Source organism: Eucyclogobius newberryi, unplaced genomic scaffold, assembly GCF_026437365.1.
Source record: "Eucyclogobius newberryi isolate DKJ021-1_F unplaced genomic scaffold, fEucNew1.0.hap1 SCAF_6, whole genome shotgun sequence".
Taxonomy (NCBI): Eukaryota; Metazoa; Chordata; class Actinopteri; order Gobiiformes; family Gobiidae; genus Eucyclogobius; species Eucyclogobius newberryi.
Window position 1 is genome coordinate 364,790 of NW_027316278.1, and position 27,072 is coordinate 391,861.

Sequence of the window (27,072 nt, forward strand, 5' to 3'; positions counted from 1 at the left end):
CCGCAGCACAGTTTGGGCTCTGGAACCATCTCCTCGAGAGACTGGACGCTCCACTTCTCTGGTGTTGCCCACAGGGAGAGGCGGGGCTGTTGTGGGCTTATAGCCCCCCAGCTCAGCCGCCACGTGTTGGAGTTCACCCCGGTGGACGAGAGGGTCGCGTCCCTTCCCCTTAGGGTTGGGGACGGGTCTCACTGTTACGGGCCGAACAGCAGTGCAGAGGACCCGGCCTTCTTGGAGTCCTTGGGAGGGGAACTGGACAGTGTATCGACCAGGGACTCCGTTGTTCTACTGGGGGACTTCAACGCCCATGTGGACAATGACGGTGACACCTGGAGAGGGGTGATCGGGAAGAACGGCTTCCCTGATCTCAACCCAAGCGGTGTTCAGTTATTGGACTTCTGGGCACCTCCCTGGGGAGGTGTTTCAGGCAAGTTCCAACGGGAAGAGGCCTGGAGGAAGTGTCTGGGGAGAGGGGGGTGGGAGGCCCTGCTTAGACTGCTGCCCCCGCGACCCGAAGAAGATGAATGGATATTATTTGTCTCATTTGACCTCACTTTTGTCTCATTTGGACTGCATATTGTTGTAAGTGTATTGCTCACAGTTTTGTGGTTTATTCTTTTATTCTGTGTTTTTGTGAAGCACTTTGTGACTTCCATCTGTGAAAGTTGCTATACAAATATAATATACTTACTTACTTTTGTCTCATTTTGCCTCACTTTTGCCTGATGTTGTCTAACGTTTCTCTTTTGTGTCTTTTGTGTCTCGTGTGTCTCGTGTTGTAGTTCTGCCTGATGTCTGTCTAACTCTTCTCTTGTGTCTCGTGTTGTAGTTCTGCCTGATGTCTGTCTAACTCTTCTCTTGTGTCTCGTGTTGTAGTTCTGCCTGATGTCTGTCTAACTCTTCTCTTGTGTCTCGTGTTGTAGTTCTGCCTGATGTCTGTCTAACTCTTCTCTTGTGTCTCGTGTTGTAGTTCTGCCTGATGTCTGTCTAACTCTTCTCTTGTGTCTCGTGTTGTAGTTCTGCCTGATGTCTGTCTAACTCTTCTCTTGTGTCTCGTGTTGTAGTTCTGCCTGATGTCTGTCTAACTCTTCTCTTGTGTCTCGTGTTGTAGTTCTGCCTGATGTCTGTCTAACTCTTCTCTTGTGTCTCGTGTTGTAGTTCTGCCTGATGTCTGTCTAACTCTTCTCTTGTGTCTCGTGTTGTAGTTCTGCCTGATGTCTGTCTAACTCTTCTCTTGTGTCTCGTGTTGTAGTTCTGCCTGATGTCTGTCTAACTCTTCTCTTGTGTCTCGTGTTGTAGTTCTGCCTGATGTCTGTCTAACTCTTCTCTTGTGTCTCGTGTTGTAGTTCTGCCTGATGTCTGTCTAACTCTTCTCTTGTGTCTTGTGTTGTAGGCAGCTGTGTGAGCCGTAAAGGGCTGAACGGAGCGTGCTCAGTGCACGAGTACAGCGGCTCGTTTCAGGGACAAAACGTGCACTTCAAAATGACCTCCGTGTGCGGCCACGTCATGAGCCTCGACTTCATCGGTAACAAAGTGTTCACATGGAGAACAGAGCGTCTAAAGTCATGTTTTAAAGCCTTTAAACCCACACTTATGTCACTATCACAAAGGATCAAAACAATACCATTTCCAGCTTCACAAAAGTATCATTTGTGTCAGTATTGGGGCTTCGATTCTTGTGATGATCGACTTTTGTGAAATGGCCACATTGTAATTCGCAAATGTTTCAGTCATTTTGAACATTTGACCTTGGGTGGACATAGTTCTCTTCCTCGCCGACACGCCCTCTGCGCGGACTAAAATATAACACCCGGACAGCTGGAAATGAGGCTCGTTAAAACTGTCTGCAAGTAGGCTAACGTTTATTAGCATATTAGCCACTAGCATTAGCCATGTGCTAACGACCTGAAACAAACAGTTCCGCCTCAGTCTGGAGTGACCTCTGTAAGTCCACTGGTCCCTCCTGACCCCGGAAATACATGTCTGGACAAAGGGTCAGGGTTAGGGTTAGGTGAGCATGCAGCTTTTGTCCTCCAGATGGCAGTAGTGTCACTTCAGACGCGTTCATAAGTCGGCCTCAGATTTAACCAATCACAGTGAACTTTCTGAAGTGATATTCTGAGTTTAATCTCAGAATGTTGCACTGAAACTGATTTGAGTGACACGTGTTTGTGTTTCAGGTAAATATAATAACTGGGACAAAGTGGATCCGGCTGAACTCTTCAGCAAAGCTCCGACCGAGAAGAAAGAGGCCAACCCCAAACTCAGCATGGTCAAGTTCCTCCAGGTCAGAGAGAGCTTCTCCTGCTGGTGTTTGAGCGTGTTCTGCTGGTGTTTGAGCGTGTTCTCCTGCTGGTGTTTGAGCGTGTTCTGCTGGTGTTTGAGCGTGTTCTGCTGGTGTTTGAGCGTGTTTTCCTGCTGGTGTTTGAGCGAGTTACATGTTTGTTACATGTGTGTTACATGAGTGTTGCATGTGTGTTACATGTGCGTGTTGCATGTGTGTTACATGTGCGTGTTACATGTGCGTGTTACATGTGCGTGTTACATGTGCGTGTTACATGTGCGTGTTACATGTGTGTTACATGAGTGTTGCATGTGTGTTGCATGTGTGTTACATTTGTGTTGAATGTGTGTTACATGTGTGTTACATGAGTGTTACATGAGTGTTACATGAGTGTTACATGAGTGTTACATGAGTGTTACATGAGTGTTACATGTGTGTTACATGTGTGTTGCATGAGTGTTGCATGTGCGTGTTGCATGTGCGTGTTGCATGTGCGTGTTACATGTGCGTGTTACATGTGCGTGTTACATGTGCGTGTTGCATGCGTGTTACATGAGTGTTACATGAGTGTTACATGAGTGTTGCATGTGTGTTACATGAGTGTTACATGAGTGTTGCATGTGTGTTACATGAGTGTTGCATGTGAGTGTTACATGTGAGTGTTACATGTGCGTGTTGCATGAGTGTTGCATGAGTGTTGCATGTGAGTGTTGCATGTGAGTGTTGCATGTGAGTGTTGCATGTGAGTGTTGCATGTGAGTGTTGCATGTGAGTGTTGCATGAGTGTTACATGTGTGTTACATGTGTGTTACATGAGTGTTGCATGTGTGTTACATGTGTGTTACATGAGTGTTACATGTGTGTTACATGAGTGTTACATGTGTGTTACATGAGTGTTACATGAGTGTTACATGAGTGTTACATGAGTGTTGCATGTGTGTTACATGTGTGTTACATGAGTGTTGCATGTGAGTGTTACATGTGAGTGTTACATGTGAGTGTTGCATGTGAGTGTTACATGTGAGTGTTACATGTGCGTGTTGCATGAGTGTTGCATGAGTGTTACATGTGAGTGTTGCATGTGAGTGTTGCATGTGAGTGTTGCATGTGAGTGTTGCATGTGAGTGTTGCATGTGAGTGTTGCATGTGAGTGTTGCATGTGAGTGTTGCATGTGTGTTACATGTGTGTTGCATGTGTGTTGCATGTGTGTTACATGAGTGTTACATGAGTGTTACATGAGTGTTACATGAGTGTTACATGTGTGTTGCATGTGAGTGTTACATGTGAGTGTTGCATGTGAGTGTTGCATGTGAGTGTTGCATGTGAGTGTTGCATGTGAGTGTTGCATGTGAGTGTTACATGTGAGTGTTGCATGAGTGTTGCATGAGTGTTGCATGAGTGTTACATGTGTGTTACATGAGTGTTGCATGAGTGTTGCATGTGAGTGTTACATGTGTGTTACATGAGTGTTACATGTGAGTGTTACATGTGAGTGTTGCATGAGTGTTGCATGAGTGTTACATGTGCGTGTTACATGTGCGTGTTGCATGTGCGTGTTACATGTGCGTGTTACATGTGAGTGTTACATGCGCGTGTTACATGCGCGTGTTACATGCGTGTTGTTGCAGGTCGAGGCTCGCGGCTGTGACTTTGTGGTGCTTTGGTTGGACTGCGACAAAGAGGGAGAAAACATCTGCTTTGAGGTATTTTTACAGATTCACCCACGAAACAACTGTGTGTTTGTGTGTTTGTGTGTGTGTGTGTGTTTGTGCGTCAGGTCGCGTGTACTTCAGTGTGTGTGTGTGTTTACGCGTCAGGTCCTGGATGCGGTGCAGCCTGTCATGTCCACACCCAGCGGCAGAGAACAGATCGTGTTCAGGGCCAAGTTCAGCTCCATCACTGACACTGACATCTGGGCCGCCATGAACCGCCTCGGGACGCCCAATCAGAACGAAGCTCTGTCTGTGGACGCACGGCAGGAGCTCGACCTCAGGATCGGCTGTGCCTTTACACGGCAAGAACCATGACACCGACACTGACGAATCACGCTGACGAATCACGCTGACGAATCACACTGGAAATAACCTCACACTCCTCTGGGTTTTTAAAGTCCTCTTTTCCCGTTTGTGTCTCAGGTTCCAGACAAAGTACTTCCAGGGTAAATATGGAAACCTGGACTCGTCTCTGATCTCGTTTGGTCCGTGTCAGACGCCAACGCTCGGATTCTGCGTCGAGAGGCACGACAAGATCCAGTCCTTCAAACCAGAGACCTACTGGGTCCTGCAGGCCAAGGTCTGGACCAGGGGCCAGGGGCGGGACCAGGGGCCAGGGGCGGGACCAGGGGCGGAACTCGAGAGAGCGGGACTCGAGAGAGCGGGACTCGAGAGAGCGGGACTCGAGAGAGCGGGACTCGAGAGAGCGGGACTCGAGAGAGCGGGACTCGAGAGACCGGGACTAAACCAGGACTAAACCAGGACTAAACCAGGACTAAACCAGGACTAAACCAGGACTAAACCAGGACTAAACCAGGACTAAACCAGGACTAAACCAGGACTAAACCAGGACTGAAGCAGGACTGAAGCAGGACTGAAGCAGGACTCTCTCTGGTCTCGTTTGCAGGTGTTTAAGGGGAAGGACAGTCCTCTGACTCTGGACTGGAGCCGGGTTCGAGTCTTCGATCGAGACGTGGGACAGATGTTTGTGAATCTGGCCAAAACCTCCAAAGACGCTCAGGTAAAACTCTCCCCTGTCCCTGACCCTCAGGTACCGTCCCCCGACCCTCAGGTACCGCCCCCCGACCCTCAGGTACCGCCCCCAGACCCTCAGGTACCGCCCCCAGACCCTCAGGTACCGCCCCCAGACCCTCACGGACCGCCCACGACCTTCAGCTACCGCCCCCGACCCTCAGCTACCGCCCCCCCCCCCTCAGGTACTGCCCCCCGACCCTCAGGTACCGCCCCCCGACCCTCAGGTACCGCCCCCAGACCCTCACGGACAGCCCCTCCGCCGTCTCGGACCGCCCCCGACCCTCAGGTACCTACCCTCAGCTACTGCTCCCCAACCCTCAGGTACCGCCCCAGACCCTCACGGACAGCCCCTCCGCCGTCTCGGACCGCCCCCGACCCTCAGGTACCGACCCTCAGGTACCGCCCCCCGACCCTCAGGTACCGCCCCCAGACCCTCACGGACAGCCCCTCGACCGTCACGGACCGCCCACAACCCTCAGCTACCGCCCCCGACCCTCAGGTACCGCCCCCAGACCCTCACAGACCGCCCCTCGACCCTCGCGGACCGCCCCGCCACCACCTCTGCCCGCGGTGCCGGCACCTCGCCCGATGTGAAAACACTTTTTTTTAAACCTTGTGGGAGCAGGTTGAGAGGTCATAGGTCATAGGGTTGCTCTGTGGTCCGTTTAAAGCCCCCTTGTGAAAAACCCATGAAACAGCGGCCTGAGTCAAGAGACACGCCTCATGAACCATCCAGGTCACGTGACCAGTGTTTGAATACGGCCGTCACTACATGTTTGTCCTGCAGGTGGAGTCTGTGAGTAAGAAGGAGAAGGCCAAGCAGAGACCTCAAGCTCTGAACACGGTGGAGATGCTGCGAGTCGCCAGCTCCGCTCTGGGTAAGACCAGCTCCAGACCAGCTCCTGACCAGCTCCAGACCAGCTCCTGACCAGCTCCTGACCAGCTCCTGACCAGCTCCTGACCAGCTCCAGACCAGCTCCAGACCAGCTCCTGGTTCAGACCTGGTTCAGACCTGGTTCAGACCTGGTTTAGACCCTCTTCTCTCTGGTTTCAGGCATGGGTCCTCAGCACACGATGCAGATTGCAGAGCGTCTCTACACTCAGGGGTACATCAGTTATCCTCGCACTGAAACCACACAGTATCCTGAAAACTTTGACCTGAAGGGGGCGCTCAAGCAGCAGGCCAACTGTCCCCAGTGGGGCCAAGAGGTGAGGACCAGACTATATATATATATATATACGTATATACATATATATATGTATATATGTATATGGCTGAAGTTGGACATAGGCGTGGCTAAGGCTGACATGGGCGTGGCTACGGCTGACATGGGCGTGGCTAAGGCTCACATGGGCGTGGCTAAACAGGGATGTTTCTGCAGGTGAAGGAGTTGTTGGCGTCTGGTCTGAATCGGCCGAGGAAAGGCTCTGACGCCGGGGATCATCCTCCGATAACACCGATGAGAGCAGCCAGCGAAGCCGAGCTCGGTCTGACACGCTAACTAGATAGACCTTGATCTTCAGGGTTAGGGTCTATCTTCAGGGCCAGGGTCTATCTTCAGGGCCAGGGTCTATCTTCAGGGCCAGGGTCTATCTTCAGGGCCAGGGTCTATCTTCAGGGCCAGGGTCAGGGTCTATCTTCAGGGCCAGGGTCAGGGTCTATCTTCAGGGCCAGGGTCAGGGTCTATCTTCAGGGCCAGGGTCAGGGTCTATCTTCAGGGCCAGGGTCTATCTTCAGGGTTAGGGTCAGGGTCTATCTTCAGGGTTAGGGTCAGGGTCTATCTTCAGGGTTAGGGTCAGGGTCTATCTTCAGGGTTAGGGTCAGGGTCTATCTTCAGGGCCAGGGTCAGGGTCTATCTTCAGGGCCAGGGTCAGGGTCTATCTTCAGGGCCAGGGTCAGGGTCTATCTTCAGGGTTAGGGTCAGGGTCTATCTTCAGGGCCAGGGTCAGGGTCTATCTTCAGGGCCAGGGTCAGGGTCTATCTTCAGGGTTAGGGTCAGGGTCTATCTTCAGGGTTAGGGTCAGGGTCTATCTTCAGGGTTAGGGTCAGGGTCTATCTTCAGGGTTAGAGTCAGGGTCTATCTTCAGGGTTAGAGTCAGGGTCTATCTTCAGGGTTAGTCAGGGTCTATCTTCAGGGTTAGAGTCAGGGTCTATCTTCAGGGTCAGTTTTAGGCTTAAGATATTCCTTTATTGTCCCACATGGGGAAATTTCATTGGTGCAACGCAGGTAGATACAGAGGTAGATACAGAAGAACAGATCACTTATAGGAAGTCTGAAAAACACTTTCAGTAGAAGATCTCCTATAAATAAATAAAAACTCCCATAGATAAATAAATAAATAAATAAATACCATTGCATGTGATCCCGACAGTAATTGCACATGAATATGTGTCACGACAGCACATGGATTGCACATGAATTTCACAGTAATTGCACATATGACAGAATTGCACATCAGTATTAGGTTAGGTCAGTATTGCGCCGGGATAACGTGACGATCTCCGGTAAGACGACTGTTTTCAGCAGTTTCATGAGTTCCTCCTTTGTGGAAACGCGGTACGGCGCCAGCCGGGGGGCGGGGCCGGAGCCGGGGGGCGGGGCCGGAGCCGGGGGGCGGGGCCGGGGGGCGGGGCCGGAGCCGGGGGGCGGGGCCGGGGGACTCAGAGCCAAGACACATCGCAACGACACGACGAAAACACTCAATCCAGCCGAATAAAGTCAAAACAAGTTAATTTAAAGCGATTCCAGTGCGTGTCCCGATCGTTGGTGAAGTTCCTCTTTCATATAAACGTGTATATAAACGTGTACCGACGACACGCCGTACTTTAGCGCGGCCGGAGGGCGCGGGGGGGGGGGGGGGGGCTGGTGGGCTCGCTCGGAGCTAGCTCACGTCACAACAACACAACGAACGCAACGAAAAACGCTCAAATCCAGCCGAAAAAAGTCAAAAACAGTTGAATTAAAAAACTATTCCAGCGCGTGTCCCTATCGTACAGTAAAATAGAAAAAATATACTAACTATATTTACAAAATATAGGAGATAAAGCACAATAAATGTGAGAAAGAAGAGAGAGCGTTTACACCGGGCTGCCTTATGACGTAAAAGGGTCAGGGAACATTTTAGAGCCACATGATTGGATAAGAGAGAATGCAGACTCAGGCCAATACAAAGCCTGGAGACTGAACTGGGCCAAAGTGAACCAGTCACTTTGGCCCAGTTTGGTCCAGTCTAAAGTGGCTTTAGAATGTATAAATATAAATGATTATAACAAACTGAACGATGTGTGCGTCTCAGGCAGCGACGGCTGGCGCTTGTTCGATTACATCACCAGACACTTCATCTCAAGCGTGAGTCAGGACTGTAAATACCTCCAGACCACCATCTGCTTCAGCATCGGGCCAGAGAGCTGCACGTGCAGCGGAAAGACACTCATCTCTCCAGGTACTGCTCACAACTGGGCCTGGTCTGGCTTTAGGCCTGGTTTAGGTCTGGTTTAGGTCTGGCTTTAGCCCTGGTTTAGGTCTGGGTTTAGCCCTGGTTTAGGTCTGGCTTTAGCCCTGGTTTAGGTCTGGCTTTAGCCCTGGTTTAGGTCTGGCTTTAGCCCTGGTTTAGGTCTGGCTTTAGCCCTGGTTTAGGTCTGGCTTTAGCCCTGGTTTAGGTCTGGCTTTAGCCCTGGTTTAGGTCTGGGTTTAGCCCTGGTTTAGGTCTGGCTTTAGCCCTGGTTTAGGTCTGGGTTTAGCCCTGGTTTAGGTCTGGCTTTAGCCCTGGTTTAGGTCTGGGTTTAGCCCTGGTTTAGGTCTGGTTTAGGTCTGGGTTTAGCCCTGGTTTATGTCTGGCTTTAGGTTTGGTTTAGGTCTGGCTTTAGCCCTGGTTTAGGTCTGGGTTTAGCCCTGTGTTCTTGCCCTGCAGGCTACACCAGTGTGATGCCGTGGCAGGGCATCCCGCTGGAGGAGGCTCTCCCGGTCTGTGATAAAGGAGACGTCTTCACAGTGGATGAGATTCATCTTGTGGAGCGACAGACGAGTCCTCCAGAGCATCTGACAGAAGCTGAGCTCATCACGCTCATGGAGAAGCACGGCGTCGGTATGAACACCACCACATATCAATGTATATAAATGTATACATATCAATGTATATAAATGTATACATATCAATGTATACATCCTGCAGAAAGAGAGACACAAATACCACAGTAACTCTCTCTCTGTTGATATCTTTGGATGTCAGTTATAATCTTGGAGCAGTCAGACTCATCGTCTGTGTTGCAGTTTCATGAGCAGGAGTTCTGAGGTCAAAGTTCATAGTTGTAAAGTTCAGAGGTAAATGTGTGTGACAGTCGCAGAGCGTCGTGACAGTCGCAGAGCGTCGTGACAGGCGCAGAGCGTCGTTACAGGAGCGTCGTGACAGTCGCAGAGCGTCGTGACGTCGCAGAGCGTCGTGACGATGCGACGTGACGTCGCAGAGCGTCGTGACAGGCGCAGAGCGTCGTGACGATGCGACGTGACGTCGCAGAGCGTCGTGACAGGCGCAGAGCGTCGTGACGTCGCAGAGCGTCGTGACGATGCGACGTGACGTCGCAGAGCGTCGTGACAGGCGCAGAGCGTCGTGACAGTGGTTTGCCTCCTGGTGGCGCTGTTTCCATTGAGCTTCATATTGTGGATCACATCAGCAGAACAAACACCACGGCCCATGGCAGCCATCTTGAATATCAGTTCAGTGCTTAAGCTCCGCCTCTGGCTGTCATTCCAGATTCATAGAACCACTGTTACATTCGTAACTTTTGATTCTTTAACCTGTCACATCCTCCTGTCACATGCTCCTGTCACATGCTCCTGAGGCCGGCACAGTTTCCAAATTAGAAATATTCTCTTGCATCATCACGTTTATTTCCGTGGTCAATACCATAAGTTTTACATCATTTAAAGATTATTTTCTCAACAAAACAAATATGTCATTGATTTACATTGAATAATTTGCCACAAGAAGCAATTGCCAATAGTTTGTGAGAAAGTCTCAACTTTTACAAATTCATGTCCTGTTTGTGTTTATGACGAAACAGCTTTAACTCTGAACATTCTTGTCTCAGTTTGTCCGTAAAGAACCATCGAACAACAATATACACATTTTTACTGAAGTCTACACATTTCCAGATATTGTCAAGTAAACAAAGTTTTCTTCTCTGATGATGGTCAGGATGAAGGCTCGTCCATAACAAATGACCTGTTTGACTTATAAGATGGTGTTTGGCATCAATCTTTTCTTCAGACTGTTTCCTACAGAATGAGACCGTCCACTGTCCACGGGTTTGTCCTCTACAGCCTCCGGAGGAAAAAAATGTTTGTTTACGTCCACTTAGCGCGTGCTTGAGATGACGTAGAAGACTTTGAGTGACATATTATTCTAGCCAATAAGAATACCTTTCGAAAGGTGGGCGGGACAAAGGCCTTATTCACACAGAATTCTCCCTGTTCACGTGCGTAAAGCTGTAAGTAAGTAAGTAAGTACATTTTATTTATATAGCACCTTTCACAGACAGAGGTCACAAAGTGCTTCACAAAACACAGAATAAAACAATAAAAACACAAAAAACTTACAGTGAGCAATACAAATACAACAATATACAGTAAAATCAGTCCCTAAAACAAGTGCATTTAAAAGGCTTGACTAAATAAAAAGGTTTTAAGCTGAGCCTCAAAAGCAGTAACTGAGTCCAGTGACCGTAGGGAGAACGGAAGATCGTTCCAGAGTCTGGGGGCCACAGTCTGGAAGGATCTGTCTCCTCTGGTCCGAAAACGGGTGCGAGGAACCAACAACAGTTTCTGGTCCAAGGACCTTAGTGAGCGAGAGGGAGTGTACGGTTTAATCAGATCGCTGATGTACGATGGGACCTGACCATTTAAAGCTCTAAAAGTTAAAACAAGAATTTTAAATTGTATCCGGTACGAGACCGGCTCCAGTGAAGGGCTTTAAGAATGGGTGAGATGTGGGCCCTTCTATTTGTGCGGGTCAAGATCCTCGCTGCAGAGTTCTGGACCAGCTGCAGACGAGAGAGTTCCTTCTTGTTAAGAGGAAAACAAACTGTTACAATCGTCTAAACGTGAGACACAAATGCATGAATTATAACTTCCAGGTAATTTTGAGACACCATTTTCCTGAGCTTACAGATTTTCCTCAACTGAAAGAAACAGTTCCTCGTCAACAGCTGGAGTGGTGCTCTAAAGACATGTCTTTGTCAAAGACCACACCCAAGTTTCTAAGACTTGGTTTAGCAGTCTGACCTAAAACACACCAAGCACTGTCAGAGCCTAGATCTTTCGGCAGGAGGCGACTCACGTTTTCTGAGTTTATTCGCCTTTTGGACGGGCATTTTGTTAAGATATATGTATTATTATACCAATACAAAAATAAAATAAAAATATTATAATTTTTTTCTTTTTTTTCACCTCTATATGGGAAATTCATGGTAAACTCATATTTACACATTTTCACATACATTGTTTTTAGCAGTTATAATAGTATTAGTGGTTCTACAAAACATCAAAATGTATGTTTTATGATCATAGAGGAGCTAAAACTGTAATTAACAGTTTGGCACAGTTGAATATACTTTTTGATACAAAAAGGTCAAAGCACCAAAATGGCTGTTTCAGAGATCTGAAACTGTACACAGTTGTCGTCATGACAACAGCATAAACACACAATGAAGTATGTCTTCAGGACCATTACAAATGGACAATATTCACTCGAGACTAAAAAAAATGATGTTTTGTTCATGTTTGTGCTTCTGTAGTGTAAGTTCTGAAGCCCTGACAGTTTGTCATGTGCACATCTGCAGAAACTGGAAGGCCTAAGCTTTCCCATGATGCATCACACTCACATGTGGAACGTAAGATCCTCTTTTAATAAGCAATGCCTTTTGGGTTCAACCATTGAGCACAGGGCCAAAGAGGTGGATGGAAACAGGTTAAGGGCCCTTCAGGGGCCAAAGCGTCCACTTTACATTCAAAGTCTTTGTAAACGCGCGTCAAACGCGTCCTGCGTTTCCCGCGGCGCGATTCCTATGTTTTCGTACGCTCTTGACGCTTTGAGCGCGTATGAGGCGCCCAAAGCAGCCGGCGCGACATGTTCAGCTTTGTTCAACTGCAGCCAATCAGAGACGATCCGGAAAAAGACCCAAAACAAGATAAAAACAAATCTTTAGACGCAGCTCTTGGAGCAAATAATGATATTGACTAAACTCTGCTCAGCTCTGAAGTATCTGCAGGTCCCAGACGGGCCCTGGGGCCCATCGATGGGCCCATCAGGGGCCCATCGATGGGCCCATCAGGGGCCCATCGATGGGCCCATCAGGGGCCCATCGCCTCCGTTTGGACTTTGTAAAGTTAATAAACCAAAGTCATGATCCAACATTAAACTCCATTTACGCCACGAGAAAAGCAACACAGCACAACTCCTCCACTGAGCATGTGCAGGACGACTCTCCTCCACTGAGCGTGTGCAGGACGACTCTCCTCCACTGAGCATGTGCAGGACGACTCTCCTCCACTGAGCGTGTGCAGGACGACTCTCCTCCACTGAGCGTGTGCAGGACGACTCTCCTCCACTGAGCGTGTGCAGGACGACTCTCCTCCACTGAGCGTGTGCAGGACGACTCTCCTCCACTGAGCGTGTGCAGGACGACTCTCCTCCACTGAGCGTGTGCAGGACGACTCTCCTCCACTGAGCGTGTGCAGGACGACTCTCCTCCACTGAGCGTGTGCAGGACGACTCTCCTCCACTGAGCGTGTGCAGGACGCCTCTCCTCCACTGAGCGTGTGCAGGACGACTCTCCTCCACTGAGCGTGTGCAGGACGACTCTCCTCCACTGAGCGTGTGCAGGACGACTCTCCTCCACTGAGCGTGTGCAGGACGACTCTCCTCCACTGAGCGTGTGCAGGACGACTCTCCTCCACTGAGCGTGTGCAGGACGACTCTCCTCCACTGAGCGTGTGCAGGACGACTCTCCTCCACTGAGCGTGTGCAGGACGACTCTCCTCCACTGAGCGTGTGCAGGACGACTCTCCAAATGTACAGACGTCTAACTTCTGCGTTGGGCATGAATTTGTGAACTAGGCTTTAGTCTCGTTAATTGCACCTTGTATTTTGCTCTTTGGGCAAATTGAGATTTTCCAGAAAATAATTCATCTAATTCTCTTCATCTTCTGAAAATTTAGAGACACATTTTTTGTTGGAAGATTCAAATAAAGATTGAGTTTTGTACATTACTCTCTGCCTTGTATTTAAAACATGCTTCCAGGTTCATAATTTAACAGAACATAGCAGCTGAGGCTATGGCTATCATTTTACCTCTCAAAAGTGTCTTAGCAGTATCCCAGAGGAAGCCTCAGTATTTCTAAATGTTGGAATTATAACTTTGTCATTTAAAAGTATAATTCTTGTACGTTTCAGGCACAGACGCGAGCATCCCCGTCCACATCAACAACATCTGTCAGAGGAACTATGTGACTGTGGAGAGCGGGCGCAAACTCAAGCCCACCAACCTGGGCATCGTCCTGGTGCACGGCTACTACAGGATCGGTACGGTCTAACTCCTGAAACACAATGTACTACTACAGGATCGGTACGGTCTAACTCCTGAAACACAATGTACTACTACAGGATGGGTACGGTCTAACTCCTGAAACACAATGTACTACTACAGGATGGGTACGGTCTAACTCCTGAAACACAATGTACTACTACAGGATCGGTACGGTCTAACTCCTGAAACACAATGTACTACTACAGGATCGGTACGGTCTAACTCCTGAAACACAATGTACTACTACAGGATGGGTACGGTCTAACTCCTGAAACACAATGTACTACTACAGGATGGGTACGGTCTAACTCCTGAAACACAATGTACTACTACAGGATGGGTACGGTCTAACTCCTGAAACACAATGTACTACTACAGGATGGGTACGGTCTAACTCCTGAAACACAATGTACTACTACAGGATCGGTACGGTCTAACTCCTGAAACACAATGTACTACTACAGGATCGGTACGGTCTAACTCCTGAAACACAATGTACTACTACAGGATCGGTACGGTCTAACTCCTGAAACACAATGTACTACTACAGGATGGGTACGGTCTAACTCCTGAAGCACAATATACTACTACAGGATGGGTAAAGACTAACTCCTGAAACACAATACAGTGATCCTCGCTATAACGCGGTTCACTTTTCACGCACTCGCTGCTTCATGGATTTGCATCATGCATTGTGTTCTGCATTCTGATTGGCTAAACAGTCTCTCCGCGTCTTCTCCACCTGTGTCAATAACGTTATGGATTCATATGAACACGGACGTAAAACCACTTGAAATTTGAGAGGCCGATGAGAGCGGCGCGTGAGAGGCCGATGAGAGCGGCGCGTGAGAGGCCGATGAGAGCGGCGCGTGAGAGGCCGATGAGAGCGGCGCGTGAGAGCGGCGCGTGAGAGGCCGATGAGAGCGGCGCGTGAGCGCGGCGCGTGAGAGGCCGATGAGAGCGGCGCGTGAGAGGCCGATGAGAGCGGCGCGTGAGAGGCCGATGAGAGCGGCGCGTGAGAGCGGCGCGTGAGAGGCCGATGAGAGCGGCGCGTGAGAGCGGCGCGTGAGAGGCCGATGAGAGCGGCGCGTGAGAGCGGCGCGTGAGAGGCCGATGAGAGCGGCGCGTGAGAGCGGCGCGTGAGAGGCCGATGAGAGCGGCGCGTGAGAGCGGCGCGTGAGAGGCCGATGAGAGCGGCGCGTGAGAGGCCGATGAGAGCGGCGCGTGAGAGCGGCGCGTGAGAGGCCGATGAGAGCGGCGCGTGAGAGGCCGATGAGAGCGGCGCGTGAGAGCGGCGCGTGAGAGGCCGATGAGAGCGGCGCGTGAGAGCGGCGCGTGAGAGCGGCGCGTGAGAGGCCGATGAGAGCGGCGCGTGAGAGCGGCGCGTGAGAGGCCGATGAGAGCGGCGCGTGAGAGCGGCGCGTGAGAGCGGCGCGTGAGAGCGGCGCGTGAGAGCGGCGCGTGAGAGCGGCGCGTGAGAGGCCGATGAGAGCGGCGCGTGAGAGCGGCGCGTGAGAGCGGCGCGTGAGAGCGGCGCGTGAGAGCGGCGCGTGAGAGGCCGATGAGAGCGGCGCGTGAGAGGCCGATGAGAGCGGCGCGTGAGAGCGGCGCGTGAGAGGCCGATGAGAGCGGCGCGTGAGAGCGGCGCGTGAGAGGCCGATGAGAGCGGCGCGTGAGAGGCCGATGAGAGCGGCGCGTGAGAGCGGCCGGTGAGAGCGGCGCGTGAGAGCGGCGCGTGAGAGGCCGATGAGAGCGGCGCGTGAGAGGCCGATGAGAGCGGCGCGTGAGAGGCCGATGAGAGCGGCGCGTGAGAGGCCGATGAGAGCGGCGCGTGAGAGCGGCGCGTGAGAGGCCGATGAGAGCGGCGCGTGAGAGCGGCGCGTGAGAGGCCGATGAGAGCGGCGCGTGAGAGCGGCGCGTGAGAGAGGCCGATGAGAGCGGCGCGTGAGAGCGGCGCGTGAGAGCGGCGCGTGAGAGGCCGTGAGAGCGGCGCGTGAGAGCGGCGCGTGAGAGGCCGATGAGAGCGGCGCGTGAGAGGCCGATGAGAGCGGCGCGTGAGAGGCCGATGAGAGCGGCGCGTGAGAGCGGCGCGTGAGAGGCCGATGAGAGCGGCGCGTGAGAGCGGCGCGTGAGAGGCCGATGAGAGCGGCGCGTGAGAGCGGCGCGTGAGAGCGGCGCGTGAGAGGCCGATGAGAGCGGCGCGTGAGCGCGGCGCGTGAGAGGCCGATGAGAGCGGCGCGTGAGAGGCCGATGAGAGCGGCGCGTGAGAGGCCGATGAGAGCGGCGCGTGAGAGCGGCGCGTGAGAGGCCGATGAGAGCGGCGCGTGAGAGGCCGATGAGAGCGGCGCGTGAGAGGCCGATGAGAGCGGCGCGTGAGAGGCCGATGAGAGCGGCGCGTGAGAGCGGCGCGTGAGAGGCCGATGAGAGCGGCGCGTGAGAGGCCGATGAGAGCGGCGCGTGAGAGCGGCGCGTGAGAGGCCGATGAGAGCGGCGCGTGAGAGCGGCGCGTGAGAGGCCGATGAGAGCGGCGCGTGAGAGGCCGATGAGAGCGGCGCGTGAGAGGCCGATGAGAGCGGCGCGTGAGAGCGGCGCGTGAGAGGCCGATGAGAGCGGCGCGTGAGAGCGGCGCGTGAGAGGCCGATGAGAGCGGCGCGTGAGAGCGGCGCGTGAGAGGCCGATGAGAGCGGCGCGTGAGAGCGGCGCGTGAGAGCGGCGCGTGAGAGCGGCGCGTGAGAGCGGCGCGTGAGAGGCCGATGAGAGCGGCGCGTGAGAGCGGCGCGTGAGAGCGGCGCGTGAGAGCGGCGCGTGAGAGCGGCGCGTGAGAGGCCGATGAGAGCGGCGCGTGAGAGGCCGATGAGAGCGGCGCGTGAGAGCGGCGCGTGAGAGGCCGATGAGAGCGGCGCGTGAGAGGCCGATGAGAGCGGCGCGTGAGAGGCCGATGAGAGCGGCGCGTGAGAGCGGCGCGTGAGAGGCCGATGAGAGCGGCGCGTGAGAGGCCGATGAGAGCGGCGCGTGAGAGCGGCGCGTGAGAGCGGCGCGTGAGAGAGGCCGGTGAGAGCGGCGCGTGAGAGCGGCGCGTGAGAGGCCGATGAGAGCGGCGCGTGAGAGCGGCGCGTGAGAGCGGCGCGTGAGAGGCCGATGAGAGCGGCGCGTGAGAGGCCGATGAGAGCGGCGCGTGAGAGGCCGATGAGAGCGGCGCGTGAGAGGCCGATGAGAGCGGCGCGTGAGAGGCCGATGAGAGCGGCGCGTGAGAGCGGCGCGTGAGAGGCCGATGAGAGCGGCGCGTGAGAGCGGCGCGTGAGAGCGGCGCGTGAGAGGCCGATGAGAGCGGCGCGTGAGAGCGGCGCGTGAGAGGCCGATGAGAGCGGCGCGTGAGAGCGGCGCGTGAGAGCGGCGCGTGAGAGGCCGATGAGAGCGGCGCGTGAGAGCGGCGCGTGAGAGCGGCGCGTGAGAGCGGCGCGTGAGAGCGGCGCGTGAGAGCGGCGCGTGAGAGCGGCGCGTGAGAGCGGCGCGTGAGAGCGGCGCGTGAGAGCGGCGCGTGAGAGAGGCCGATGAGAGCGGCGCGTGAGAGCGGCGCATGAGAGCGGCGCGTGAGCGCGGCGCATGAGAGCGGCGCGTGAGAGCGGCGCGTGAGCGCGGCGCGTGAGAGGCCGATGAGAGCGGCGCGTGAGCGCGGCGCGTGAGCGCGGCGCGTGAGAGCGGCGCGTGAGAGCGGCGCGTGAGAGCGTGAGAGCGGCGCGTGAGAGCGGCGCGTGAGAGCGGCGCGTGAGAGGCCGATGAGAGCGGCGCGTGAGAGCGGCGCGTGAGAGGCCGATGAGAGCGGCGCGTGAGAGCGGCGCGTGAGAGGCCGATGAGAGCGGCGCGTGAGAGCGGCGCGTGAGAGCGGCGCGTGAGAGAGGCCGATGAGAGCGGCGCGTGAGAGGCCGATGAGAGCGGCGCGTGAGAGCGGCGCGTGAGAGGCCGATGAGAGCGGCGCGTGAGAGGCCGATGAGAGCGGCGCGTGAGAGGCCGATGAGAGCGGCGCGTGAGAGGCCGATGAGAGCGGCGCGTGAGAGCGGCGCGTGAGAGGCCGATGAGAGCGGCGCGTGAGAGCGGCGCGTGAGAGGCCGGTGAGAGCGGCGCGTGAGAGCGGCGCGTGAGAGCGGCGCGTGAGAGCGGCCGATGAGAGCGGCGCGTGAGAGCGGCGCGTGAGAGCGGCCGATGAGAGCGGCGCGTGAGAGCGGCCGATGAGAGCGGCGCGTGAGCGCGGCGCGTGAGAGGCCGATGAGAGCGGCGCGTGAGAGCGGCGCGTGAGAGCGGCGCGTGAGAGCGGCGCGTGAGAGCGGCGCGTGAGAGAGGCGCGTGAGAGAGGCCGGTGAGAGCGGCGCGTGAGAGCGGCGCGTGAGAGGCCGATGAGAGCGGCGCGTGAGAGCGGCGCGTGAGAGGCCGATGAGAGCGGCGCGTGAGAGCGGCGCGTGAGAGGCCGATGAGAGCGGCGCGTGAGAGCGGCGCGTGAGAGCGGCGCGTGAGAGGCCGATGAGAGCGGCGCGTGAGAGCGGCGCGTGAGAGGCCGATGAGAGCGGCGCGTGAGAGCGGCGCGTGAGAGCGGCGCGTGAGAGCGGCGCGTGAGAGCGGCGCGTGAGAGCGGCGCGTGAGAGGCCGATGAGAGCGGCGCGTGAGAGCGGCGCGTGAGAGCGGCGCGTGAGAGCGGCGCGTGAGAGCGGCGCGTGAGAGCGGCGCGTAAGAGGCCGATGAGAGCGGCGCGTGAGAGGCCGATGAGAGCGGCGCGTGAGAGCGGCGCGTGAGAGCGGCGCGTGAGAGCGGCGCGTTAGAGAGGCCGATGAGAGCGGCGCGTGAGCGCGGCGCGTGAGAGGCCGATGAGAGCGGCGCGTGAGAGCGGCGCGTGAGAGCGGCGCGTGAGAGCGGCGCGTGAGAGCGGCGCGTGAGAGCGGCGCGTGAGAGCGGCGCGTGAGAGAGGCCGATGAGAGCGGCGCGTGAGAGCGGCGCGTGAGAGCGGCGCGTGAGAGCGGCGCGTGAGAGGCCGGTGAGAGCGGCCTCTCACGCGGTCTAACTCCTGAAACACAATATAGCCCCAAAGAGCCAGATACAGTTCCACTGAAGTTAATGGGCCGTGCTAGCTAGCGCATGTAGCCATGTTAGCCTTTAGCGTGTACATCTGGGAGCTATGGGGACTCGTGTACCAGGTGACCATGCTGACCAATCGGAGTGAGAGCTGCTCGGGGAGAAGAGTGAGCCAAAGCTAAAGATTTAAAAGCTGTTATTAAGAAATTGTTAGAAAGTTGTTATTTTTCCGTGCTTTTCAAAAGATATTGCTGTTTGTGCAGATGCAGAGCTGGTTCTGCCGAGCATCCGCAGCGCTGTCGAGAAGCAGCTGAACCTCATCGCTCAGGGCAAAGCCGACTTCACTCAGGTTCTGCAGCACACGCTCGACATCTTCAAGAGGAAGTTTCACTACTTTTTCGACTCCATCAACAGTGAGCCACGCCTTATGTCACGCCCCTTATGTCACGCGCCTTATGTCACGCGCCTTATGTCACGCCCCTTATGTCACGCGCCTTATGTCACGCCCCTTATGTCACGCCCCTTATGTCACGCCCCTTATGTCACGCGCCTTATGTCACGCCCCTTATGTCACGCCCCTTATGTCACGCGCCTTATGTCACGCGCCTTATGTCACGCGCCGTATGTCACGCGCCTTATGTCACGCCCCTTATGTCACGCCCCTTATGTCACGCGCCTTATGTCACGCGCCTTATGTCACGCGCCTTATGTCACGCGCCTTATGTCACGCCCCTTATGTCACGCGCCTTATGTCACGCGCCGTATGTCACGCGCCTTATGTCACGCGCCTTATGTCACGCGCCTTATGTCACGCCCCTTATGTCACGCGCCTTATGTCACGCGCCGTATGTCACGCCCCTTATGTCACGCCCCTTATGTCACGCGCCTTATGTCACGCGCCTTATGTCACGCGCCTTATGTCACGCCCCTTATGTCACGCGCCTTATGTCACGCGCCGTATGTCACGCGCCTTATGTCACGCGCCTTATGTCACGCGCCTTATGTCACGCGCCGTATGTCACGCGCCTTATGTCACGCGCCTTATGTCACGCGCCTTATGTCACGCCCCTTATGTCACGCGCCTTATGTCACGCGCCTTATGTCACGCCCCTTATGTCACGCCCCTTATGTCACGCCCCTTATGTCACGCCCCTTATGTCACGCGCCTTATGTCACGCGCCTTATGTCACGCGCCTTATGTCACGCGCCTTATGTCACGCGCCTTATGTCACGCGCCTTATGTCACGCGCCGTATGTCACGCGCCGTATGTCACGCGCCTTATGTCACGCGCCTTATGTCACGCGCCTTATGTCACGCGCCGTATGTCACGCCCCTTATGTCACGCGCCTTATGTCACGCGCCTTATGTCACGCGCCTTATGTCACGCGCCTTATGTCACGCGCCTTATGTCACGCGCCTTATGTCACGCGCCGTATGTCACGCGCCTTATGTCACGCGCCGTATGTCACGCGCCTTATGTCACGCCCCTTATGTCACGCCCCTTATGTCACGCGCCTTATGTCACGCCCCTTATGTCACGCGCCTTATGTCACGCGCCTTATGTCACGCGCCTTATGTCACGCGCCTTATGTCACGCCCCTTATGTCACGCGCCTTATGTCACGCGCCTTATGTCACGCCCCTTATGTCACGCGCCTTATGTCACGCGCCTTATGTCACGCGCCGTATGTCACGCCCCTTATGTCACGCCCCTTATGTCACGCGCCTTATGTCACGCGCCTTATGTCACGCGCCTTATGTCACGCCCCTTATGTCACGCGCCTTATGTCACGCGCCGTATGTCACGCGCCTTATGTCACGCGCCTTATGTCACGCGCCGTATGTCACGCGCCTTATGTCACGCGCCTTATGTCACGCGCCTTATGTCACGCGCCGTATGTCACGCGCCGTATGTCACGCGCCTTATGTCACGCGCCTTATGTCACGCGCCGTATGTCACGCGCCTTATGTCACGCCCCTTATGTCACGCCCCTTATGTCACGCGCATTATGTCACGCGCCTTATGTCACGCCCCTTATGTCACGCGCCTTATGTCACGCCCCTTATGTCACGCGCCTTATGTCACGCGCCTTATGTCACGCCCCTTATGTCACGCCCCTTATGTCACGCCCCTTATGTCACGCCCCTTATGTCACGCGCCTTATGTCACGCGCCTTATGTCACGCGCCTTATGTCACGCGCCTTATGTCACGCCCCGTATGTCACGCGCCTCATGTCACGCACCTCATGTCACGCGCCTCATGTCACGCGCTTTATGTCACGCGCCCTTGCCACACCTTTGACTCCTGTGCACAGGTATGGACGAGCTGATGGAGGTCTCGTTTTCGCCCATCGCTGCCTCAGGGAAACCTTTGTCTCGCTGTGGAAAGTGTCACCGCTTCATGAAGTACATCCAGGTACTATAAAGAGGAAGGACCATGGGTGAAGGACCATGGGTGAAGGACGACGGGTGAGGGACGACGGGTGAGGGACAACGTGTGAGGGACGACGTGTGAGGGACGACGTGTGAGGGACGACGTGTGAGGGACGACGGGTGAGGGACGACGGGTGAGGGACGACGGGTGAGGGACGACGGGTGAGGGACGACGGTTGTAGGACGGGTCAAATGCAGAGGACACATCCTGTTTCCTTCATGAACATGTCAAACATCCAGTTCTTGGATCTGTCCGTCCTACGCTCAGGACCTGTCCGTCCTACACTCAGGACCTGTCTGCCCTACGCTCAGGACCTGTCCGTCCTACGCTCAGGACCTGTCCGCCCTACGCTCAGGACCTGTCCGCCCCACGCTCAGGACATGTCCGCCCTACGCTCAGGACCTGTCCGCCCTACGCTCAGGACCTGTCCGTCCTACACTTAGGAACTGTCCGTCCTACACTTAAGACCTGTCTGCCCTACGCTCAGGACCTGTCCGTCCTACACTCAGGACCTGTCTGCCCTACGCTCAGGACCTGTCCGTCCTACACTCAGGACCTGTCTGCCCTACGCTCAGGACCTGTCCGTCCTACACTTAGGACCTGTCCGTCCTACGCTCAGGACCTGTCCGTCCTACGCTCAGGACCTGTCCGCCCTACGCTCAGGACCTGTCCGCCCTACGCTCAGGACCTGTCCGCCCTACGCTCAGGACCTGTCCGTCCTACGCTCAGGACCTGTCCGCCCTACGCTCAGGACATGCGTGTCTCTCGGCTCGTACAGCCTTGGTTCTGAGTGACCACTTTAACTCCTGCATTATTCATCTGTCTGAGTCATTTACATTTGTGTAACTGAAAGGCAGAGGTCTGAAGTGACCTGAAGTGACCTGAAGTGACCTGAAGGGACCTGAAGTGACCTGACGTGATCCTGAGGTGGATCAGATCTGAGCCAGGGCTAACCACTCTGCCGTTGTGCTTTTCTTCACTCCTGTGCTGATTGTTGTCACCTTTTTCAGGCCAAACCGAGTCGTCTGCACTGCTCTCACTGTGACGAGACCTACAGCCTTCCTCAGAACGGAGCCATCAAACTCTACAAAGAGCTCAAGTACGTCACACTCTAAAGGCTCTGAGTTAGTATTACTATAAATGTGTTTTTCTGAGTTAGTATGCATGTGTTTTTCTGAGTTAGTATAAATGTGTTTTTCTGAGTTAGTATGCATGTGTTTTTCTGAGTTAGTATAAATGTGTTTTTCTGAGTTAGTATAAATGTGTTTTTCTGAGTTAGTATGCATGTGTTTTTCTGAGTTAGTATGCATGTGTTTTTCTGAGTTAGTATGCATGTGTTTTTCTGAGTTAGTATGCATGTGTTAGTATAAATGTGTTTTTCTGAGTTAGTATGCATGTGTTTTTCTGAGTTAGTATAAATGTGTTTTTCTGAGTTAGTATGCATGTGTTTTTCTGAGTTAGTATAAATGTGTTTTTCTGAGTTAGTATGCATGTGTGTTCAGGTGTCCGCTGGATGACTTCGAGCTGGTGCTGTGGACGTCAGGAGCTCGGGGGAAGTGTTACCCGCTGTGCCCGTACTGCTTCAGTAACCCGCCTTTCAGAGACATGAAGAAAGGTCCATATCTGAAACACTATGTCTTTTTGTAAAGCCCAGAATCACAGCCTGTTGTACCCCAGGGTTCAGGTGTAACGAGTGCCTTTTGTACCCCATGGTTCGGGTGTAACGAGTGCCTTTTCTACCTCAGGGTTCGGGTGTAACGAGTGCCTTTTCTACCCCAGGGTTCGGGTGTAACGAGTGCCTTTTCTACCTCAGGGTTCGGGTGTAACGAGTGCCTTTTCTACCTCAGGGTTCGGGTGTAACGAGTGCCTTTTCTACCTCAGGGTTCGGGTGTAACGAGTGCCTTTTCTACCTCAGGGTTCGGGTGTAACGAGTGCCTTTTCTACCTCAGGGTTCGGGTGTAACGAGTGCCTTTTCTACCTCAGGGTTCGGGTGTAACGAGTGCCTTTTCTACCTCAGGGTTCGGGTGTAACGAGTGCCTTTTCTACCTCAGGGTTCGGGTGTAACGAGTGCCTTTTCTACCTCAGGGTTCGGGTGTAACGAGTGCCTTTTCTACCTCAGGGTTCGGGTGTAACGAGTGCCTTTTCTACCTCAGGGTTCGGGTGTAACGAGTGCCTTTTCTACCTCAGGGTTCGGGTGTAACGAGTGCCTTTTCTACCTCAGGGTTCGGGTGTAACGAGTGCCTTTTCTACCTCAGGGTTCGGGTGTAACGAGTGCCTTTTCTACCTCAGGGTTCGGGTGTAACGAGTGCCTTTTCTACCTCAGAGTTCGGGTGTAACGAGTGCCTTTTCTACCTCAGGGTTCGGGTGTAACGAGTGCCTTTTCTACCTCAGGGTTCAGGTGTAACGAGTGCCTTTTCTACCTCAGGGTTCGGGTGTAACGAGTGCTCTCACCCGTCCTGCGCTCACTCGCTCTCGTCGCTGGGGATTGGACAGTGTGTGGAGTGTGAGTCTGGAGTCCTGGTCCTGGATCCCACCTCGGGCCCAAAGTGGCGCATGGCCTGCAACAAGTGCAATGTGGTAGTGCACTTCTTCGAGCATGCGCACAAAGTCCAGGTACGGCTCCTTTAGACCCGTTTAGTCCTGTTTTAGTCCTGTTTAGTCCTGTTTTAGACCTGTTTAGTCCTGTTTTAGTCCTGTTTAGTCCTGTCTAGTCCTGTTTTAGTCCTGTTTTAGTCCTGTTTAATCCTGTTTTAGTCCTGTTTTAGTCCTGTTTAGTCCTGTTTTAGTCCTGTTTTAGTCCTGTTTAGTCCTGTTTAGTCCTGTTTTAGTCCTGTTTTAGTCCTATTTAGTCCTGTTTTAGTCCTATTTAGTCCTGTTTTAGTCCTGTTTAGTCCTGTTTAATCCTGTTTTAGTCCTGTTTTAGTCCTATTTAGTCCTGTTTTAGTCCTGTTTTAGTCCTGTTTTAGTCCTGTTTTAGTCCTGTTTTAGTCCTGTTTAGTCCTGTTTAGTCCTGTTTTAGTCCTGTTTTAGTCCTGTTTTAGTCCTGTTTAATCCTGTTTTAGTCCTGTTTAGTCCTGTTTTAGTCCTGTTTAGTCCTGTTTAGTCCTGTTTTAGTCCTGTTTTAGTCCTATTTAGTCCTGTTTAGTCCTGTTTTAGTCCTGTTTAGTCCTGTTTTAGTCCTGTTTTAGTCCTGTTTTAGTCCTATTTAGTCCTGTTTAGTCCTGTTTAGTCATGTTTAATCCTGTTTTAGTCCTGTTTTAGTCCTATTTAGTCCTGTTTTAGTCCTGTTTTAGTCCTGTTTTAGTCCTGTTTTAGTCCTGTTTAGTCCTGTTTTAGTCCTGTTTTAGTCCTGTTTTAGTCCTGTTTTAGTCTTTTTTAGTCCTGTTTTAGTCCTGTTTTAGCCCTGTTTTAGTCCTGTTTTAGCCCTGTTTAGTCCTGTTTTAGTCCTGTTTAGTCTTGTTTTAGTCCTATTTAGTCCTGTTTTAGTCCTGTTTTAGTCCTGTTTAGTCCTGTTTTAGTCCTGTTTTAGTCCTGTTTTAGTCCTGTTTTAGCCCTGTTTAGTCCTGTTTTAGTCCTGTTTTAGCCCTGTTTAGTCCTGTTTTAGTCCTGTTTTAGTCCTATTTAGTCCTGTTTTAGTCCTATTTAGTCCTGTTTTAGTCCTGTTTAGTCCTGTTTAATCCTGTTTTAGTCCTGTTTTAGTCCTATTTAGTCCTGTTTTAGTCCTGTTTTAGTCCTGTTTTAGTCCTGTTTTAGTCCTGTTTTAGTCCTGTTTTAGTCCTGTTTTAGTCCTGTTTAGTCCTGTTTAGTCCTGTTTTAGTCCTGTTTTAGTCCTGTTTTAGTCCTGTTTAATCCTGTTTTAGTCCTGTTTAGTCCTGTTTTAGTCCTGTTTAGTCCTGTTTAGTCCTGTTTTAGTCCTGTTTTAGTCCTGTTTTAGTCCTGTTTTAGTCTGTTTTAGTCCTGTTTTAGCCCTGTTTTAGTCCTGTTTTAGCCCTGTTTAGTCCTGTTTTAGTCCTGTTTAGTCTTGTTTTAGTCCTATTTAGTCCTGTTTTAGTCCTGTTTTAGTCCTGTTTAGTCCTGTTTTAGTCCTGTTTTAGCCCTGTTTTAGTCCTGTTTTAGCCCTGTTTAGTCCTGTTTTAGTCCTGTTTAGTCTTGTTTTAGTCCTATTTAGTCCTGTTTTAGTCCTGTTTTAGTCCTGTTTAGTCCTGTTTTAGTCCTGTTTTAGTCCTGTTTTAGTCCTGTTTTAGCCCTGTTTAGTCCTGTTTTAGTCCTGTTTTAGCCCTGTTTAGTCCTGTTTTAGTCTTATTTTAGTCTTATTTTAGTCCTGTTTTAGTCCTGTTTTAGTCCTGTTTTAGTCCTGTTTAGTCCTGTTTAGTCCTGTTTAGTCCTGTTTTAGTCCTGTTTTAGTCCTGTTTTAGTCCTGTTTAGTCCTGTTTAGTCCTGTTTTAGACCTGTTTAGTCCTGTTTTAGTCCTGTTTTAGTCCTGTTTTAGTCCTGTTTAATCCTGTTTTAGTCCTGTTTTAGTCCTGTTTAGTCCTGTTTTAGTCCTGTTTAGTCCTGTTTAGTCCTGTTTAGTCCTGTTTTAGTCCTGTTTTAGTCCTATTTAGTCCTGTTTTAGTCCTATTTAGTCCTGTTTTAGTCCTGTTTAGTCCTGTTTTAATCCTGTTTTAGTCCTGTTTAGTCCTGTTTAGTCCTGTTTAATCCTGTTTTAGTCCTGTTTTAGTCCTGTTTTAGTCCTGTTTTAGTCCTGTTTTAGTCCTGTTTTAGTCCTGTTTTAGTCCTGTTTTAGTCCTGTTTTAGTCCTGTTTAGTCCTGTTTAGTCCTGTTTAATCCTGTTTTAGTCCTATTTAGTCCTGTTTTAGTCCTGTTTTAGTCCTGTTTTAGTCCTGTTTTAGTCCTGTTTTAGTCCTTTTTAGTCCTTTTTAGTCCTGATTTAGTCCTGTTTTAGCCCTGTTTTAGTCCTGTTTTAGTCCTGTTTTAGTCCTTTTTAGTCCTTTTTAGTCCTGTTGTAGTCCTGTTTTAGCCCTGTTTTAGTCTTGTTTTAGTCCTGTTTTAGAACTTTCCTGGTCCAGACTGGTTCCAGACCCAGTTTAAACCCGTGTGTCCTCCTTAGGTGTCTTCGGACTCGTGCGACTCGTGCGACGCGTCCCTGGTGGACGTGGACTTTAATAAGACGCGCTCTCCTCTTCCTCACGGCGAGACGCAGCAATCGGGGTGTGTCTTCTGTGACCCCGTGTTCCAGGACCTGGTGGAGCTCAAACACGCCACCATGAGGCACCCCATGCACCGCGGCGGGCGAGGGCGCGGCGGCGGGCGAGGGCGTGGTCGAGGCCGGCGCCCCAACCCCAAGAAACCCAAGGACAAGATGGCAGCGCTCGCAGCTTATTTTGTGTAATGTCCGAGGGTCTCGTCTTCGTGTAATGTCCGCGGGACTCGTCTTCGTGTAATGTCCGTGGGACTTGTCTTCGTGTAATGTCCGAGGGTCTCGTCTTCGTGTAATGTCCGCGGGACTCGTCTTCGTGTAATGTCCGAGGGTCTCGTCTTCGTGTAATGTCCGCGGGACTCGTCTTCGTGTAATGTCCGCGGGACTCGTCTTCGTGTAATGTCCGCGGGACTCGTCTTCGTGTAATGTCCGCGGGACTCGTCTTCGTGTAATGTCCGCGGGACTCGTCTTCGTGTAATCGTCTTCGTGTAATGTCCGCGGGACTCGTCTTCGTGTAATGTCCGAGGGTCTCGTCTTCGTGTAATGTCCGCGGGTCTCGTCTTCGTGTAATGTCCGCGGGACTCGTCTTCGTGTAATGTCCGCGGGACTCGTCTTCGTGTAATGTCCGCGGGACTCGTCTTCGTGTAATGTCCGCGGGACTCGTCTTCGTGTAATGTCCGCGGGACTCGTCTTCGTGTAATGTCCGAGGGTCTCGTCTTCGTGTAATGTCCGCGGGACTCGTCTTCGTGTAATGTCCGAG

At 52.9% G+C, this 27,072-nt stretch overlaps 1 protein-coding gene across 1 annotated transcript in view; it reads left to right on the forward strand.

Moving 5' to 3' along the window:
• Positions 1 to 26,576, forward strand: part of top3b (DNA topoisomerase III beta) — a 41,235-nt gene extending 14,659 nt beyond the window's left edge. Inside the window, exons 2-19 of the mRNA XM_072432921.1 lie at positions 1,394 to 1,525; positions 2,181 to 2,287; positions 3,914 to 3,988; positions 4,103 to 4,299; positions 4,421 to 4,577; positions 4,905 to 5,018; positions 5,820 to 5,910; positions 6,087 to 6,241; positions 6,415 to 6,520; positions 8,330 to 8,476; positions 8,945 to 9,118; positions 13,484 to 13,612; positions 18,941 to 19,090; positions 20,994 to 21,094; positions 22,123 to 22,211; positions 22,615 to 22,727; positions 23,538 to 23,725; positions 26,223 to 26,576. Of these exons, the coding sequence (XP_072289022.1) occupies positions 1,394 to 1,525; positions 2,181 to 2,287; positions 3,914 to 3,988; positions 4,103 to 4,299; positions 4,421 to 4,577; positions 4,905 to 5,018; positions 5,820 to 5,910; positions 6,087 to 6,241; positions 6,415 to 6,520; positions 8,330 to 8,476; positions 8,945 to 9,118; positions 13,484 to 13,612; positions 18,941 to 19,090; positions 20,994 to 21,094; positions 22,123 to 22,211; positions 22,615 to 22,727; positions 23,538 to 23,725; positions 26,223 to 26,504 (2,507 nt within the window). The 3' untranslated portion in view covers positions 26,505 to 26,576. The remainder of the gene's footprint in view (positions 1 to 1,393; positions 1,526 to 2,180; positions 2,288 to 3,913; positions 3,989 to 4,102; positions 4,300 to 4,420; positions 4,578 to 4,904; positions 5,019 to 5,819; positions 5,911 to 6,086; positions 6,242 to 6,414; positions 6,521 to 8,329; positions 8,477 to 8,944; positions 9,119 to 13,483; positions 13,613 to 18,940; positions 19,091 to 20,993; positions 21,095 to 22,122; positions 22,212 to 22,614; positions 22,728 to 23,537; positions 23,726 to 26,222) is intronic.
• Positions 26,577 to 27,072: the final 496 nt, after the last annotated feature.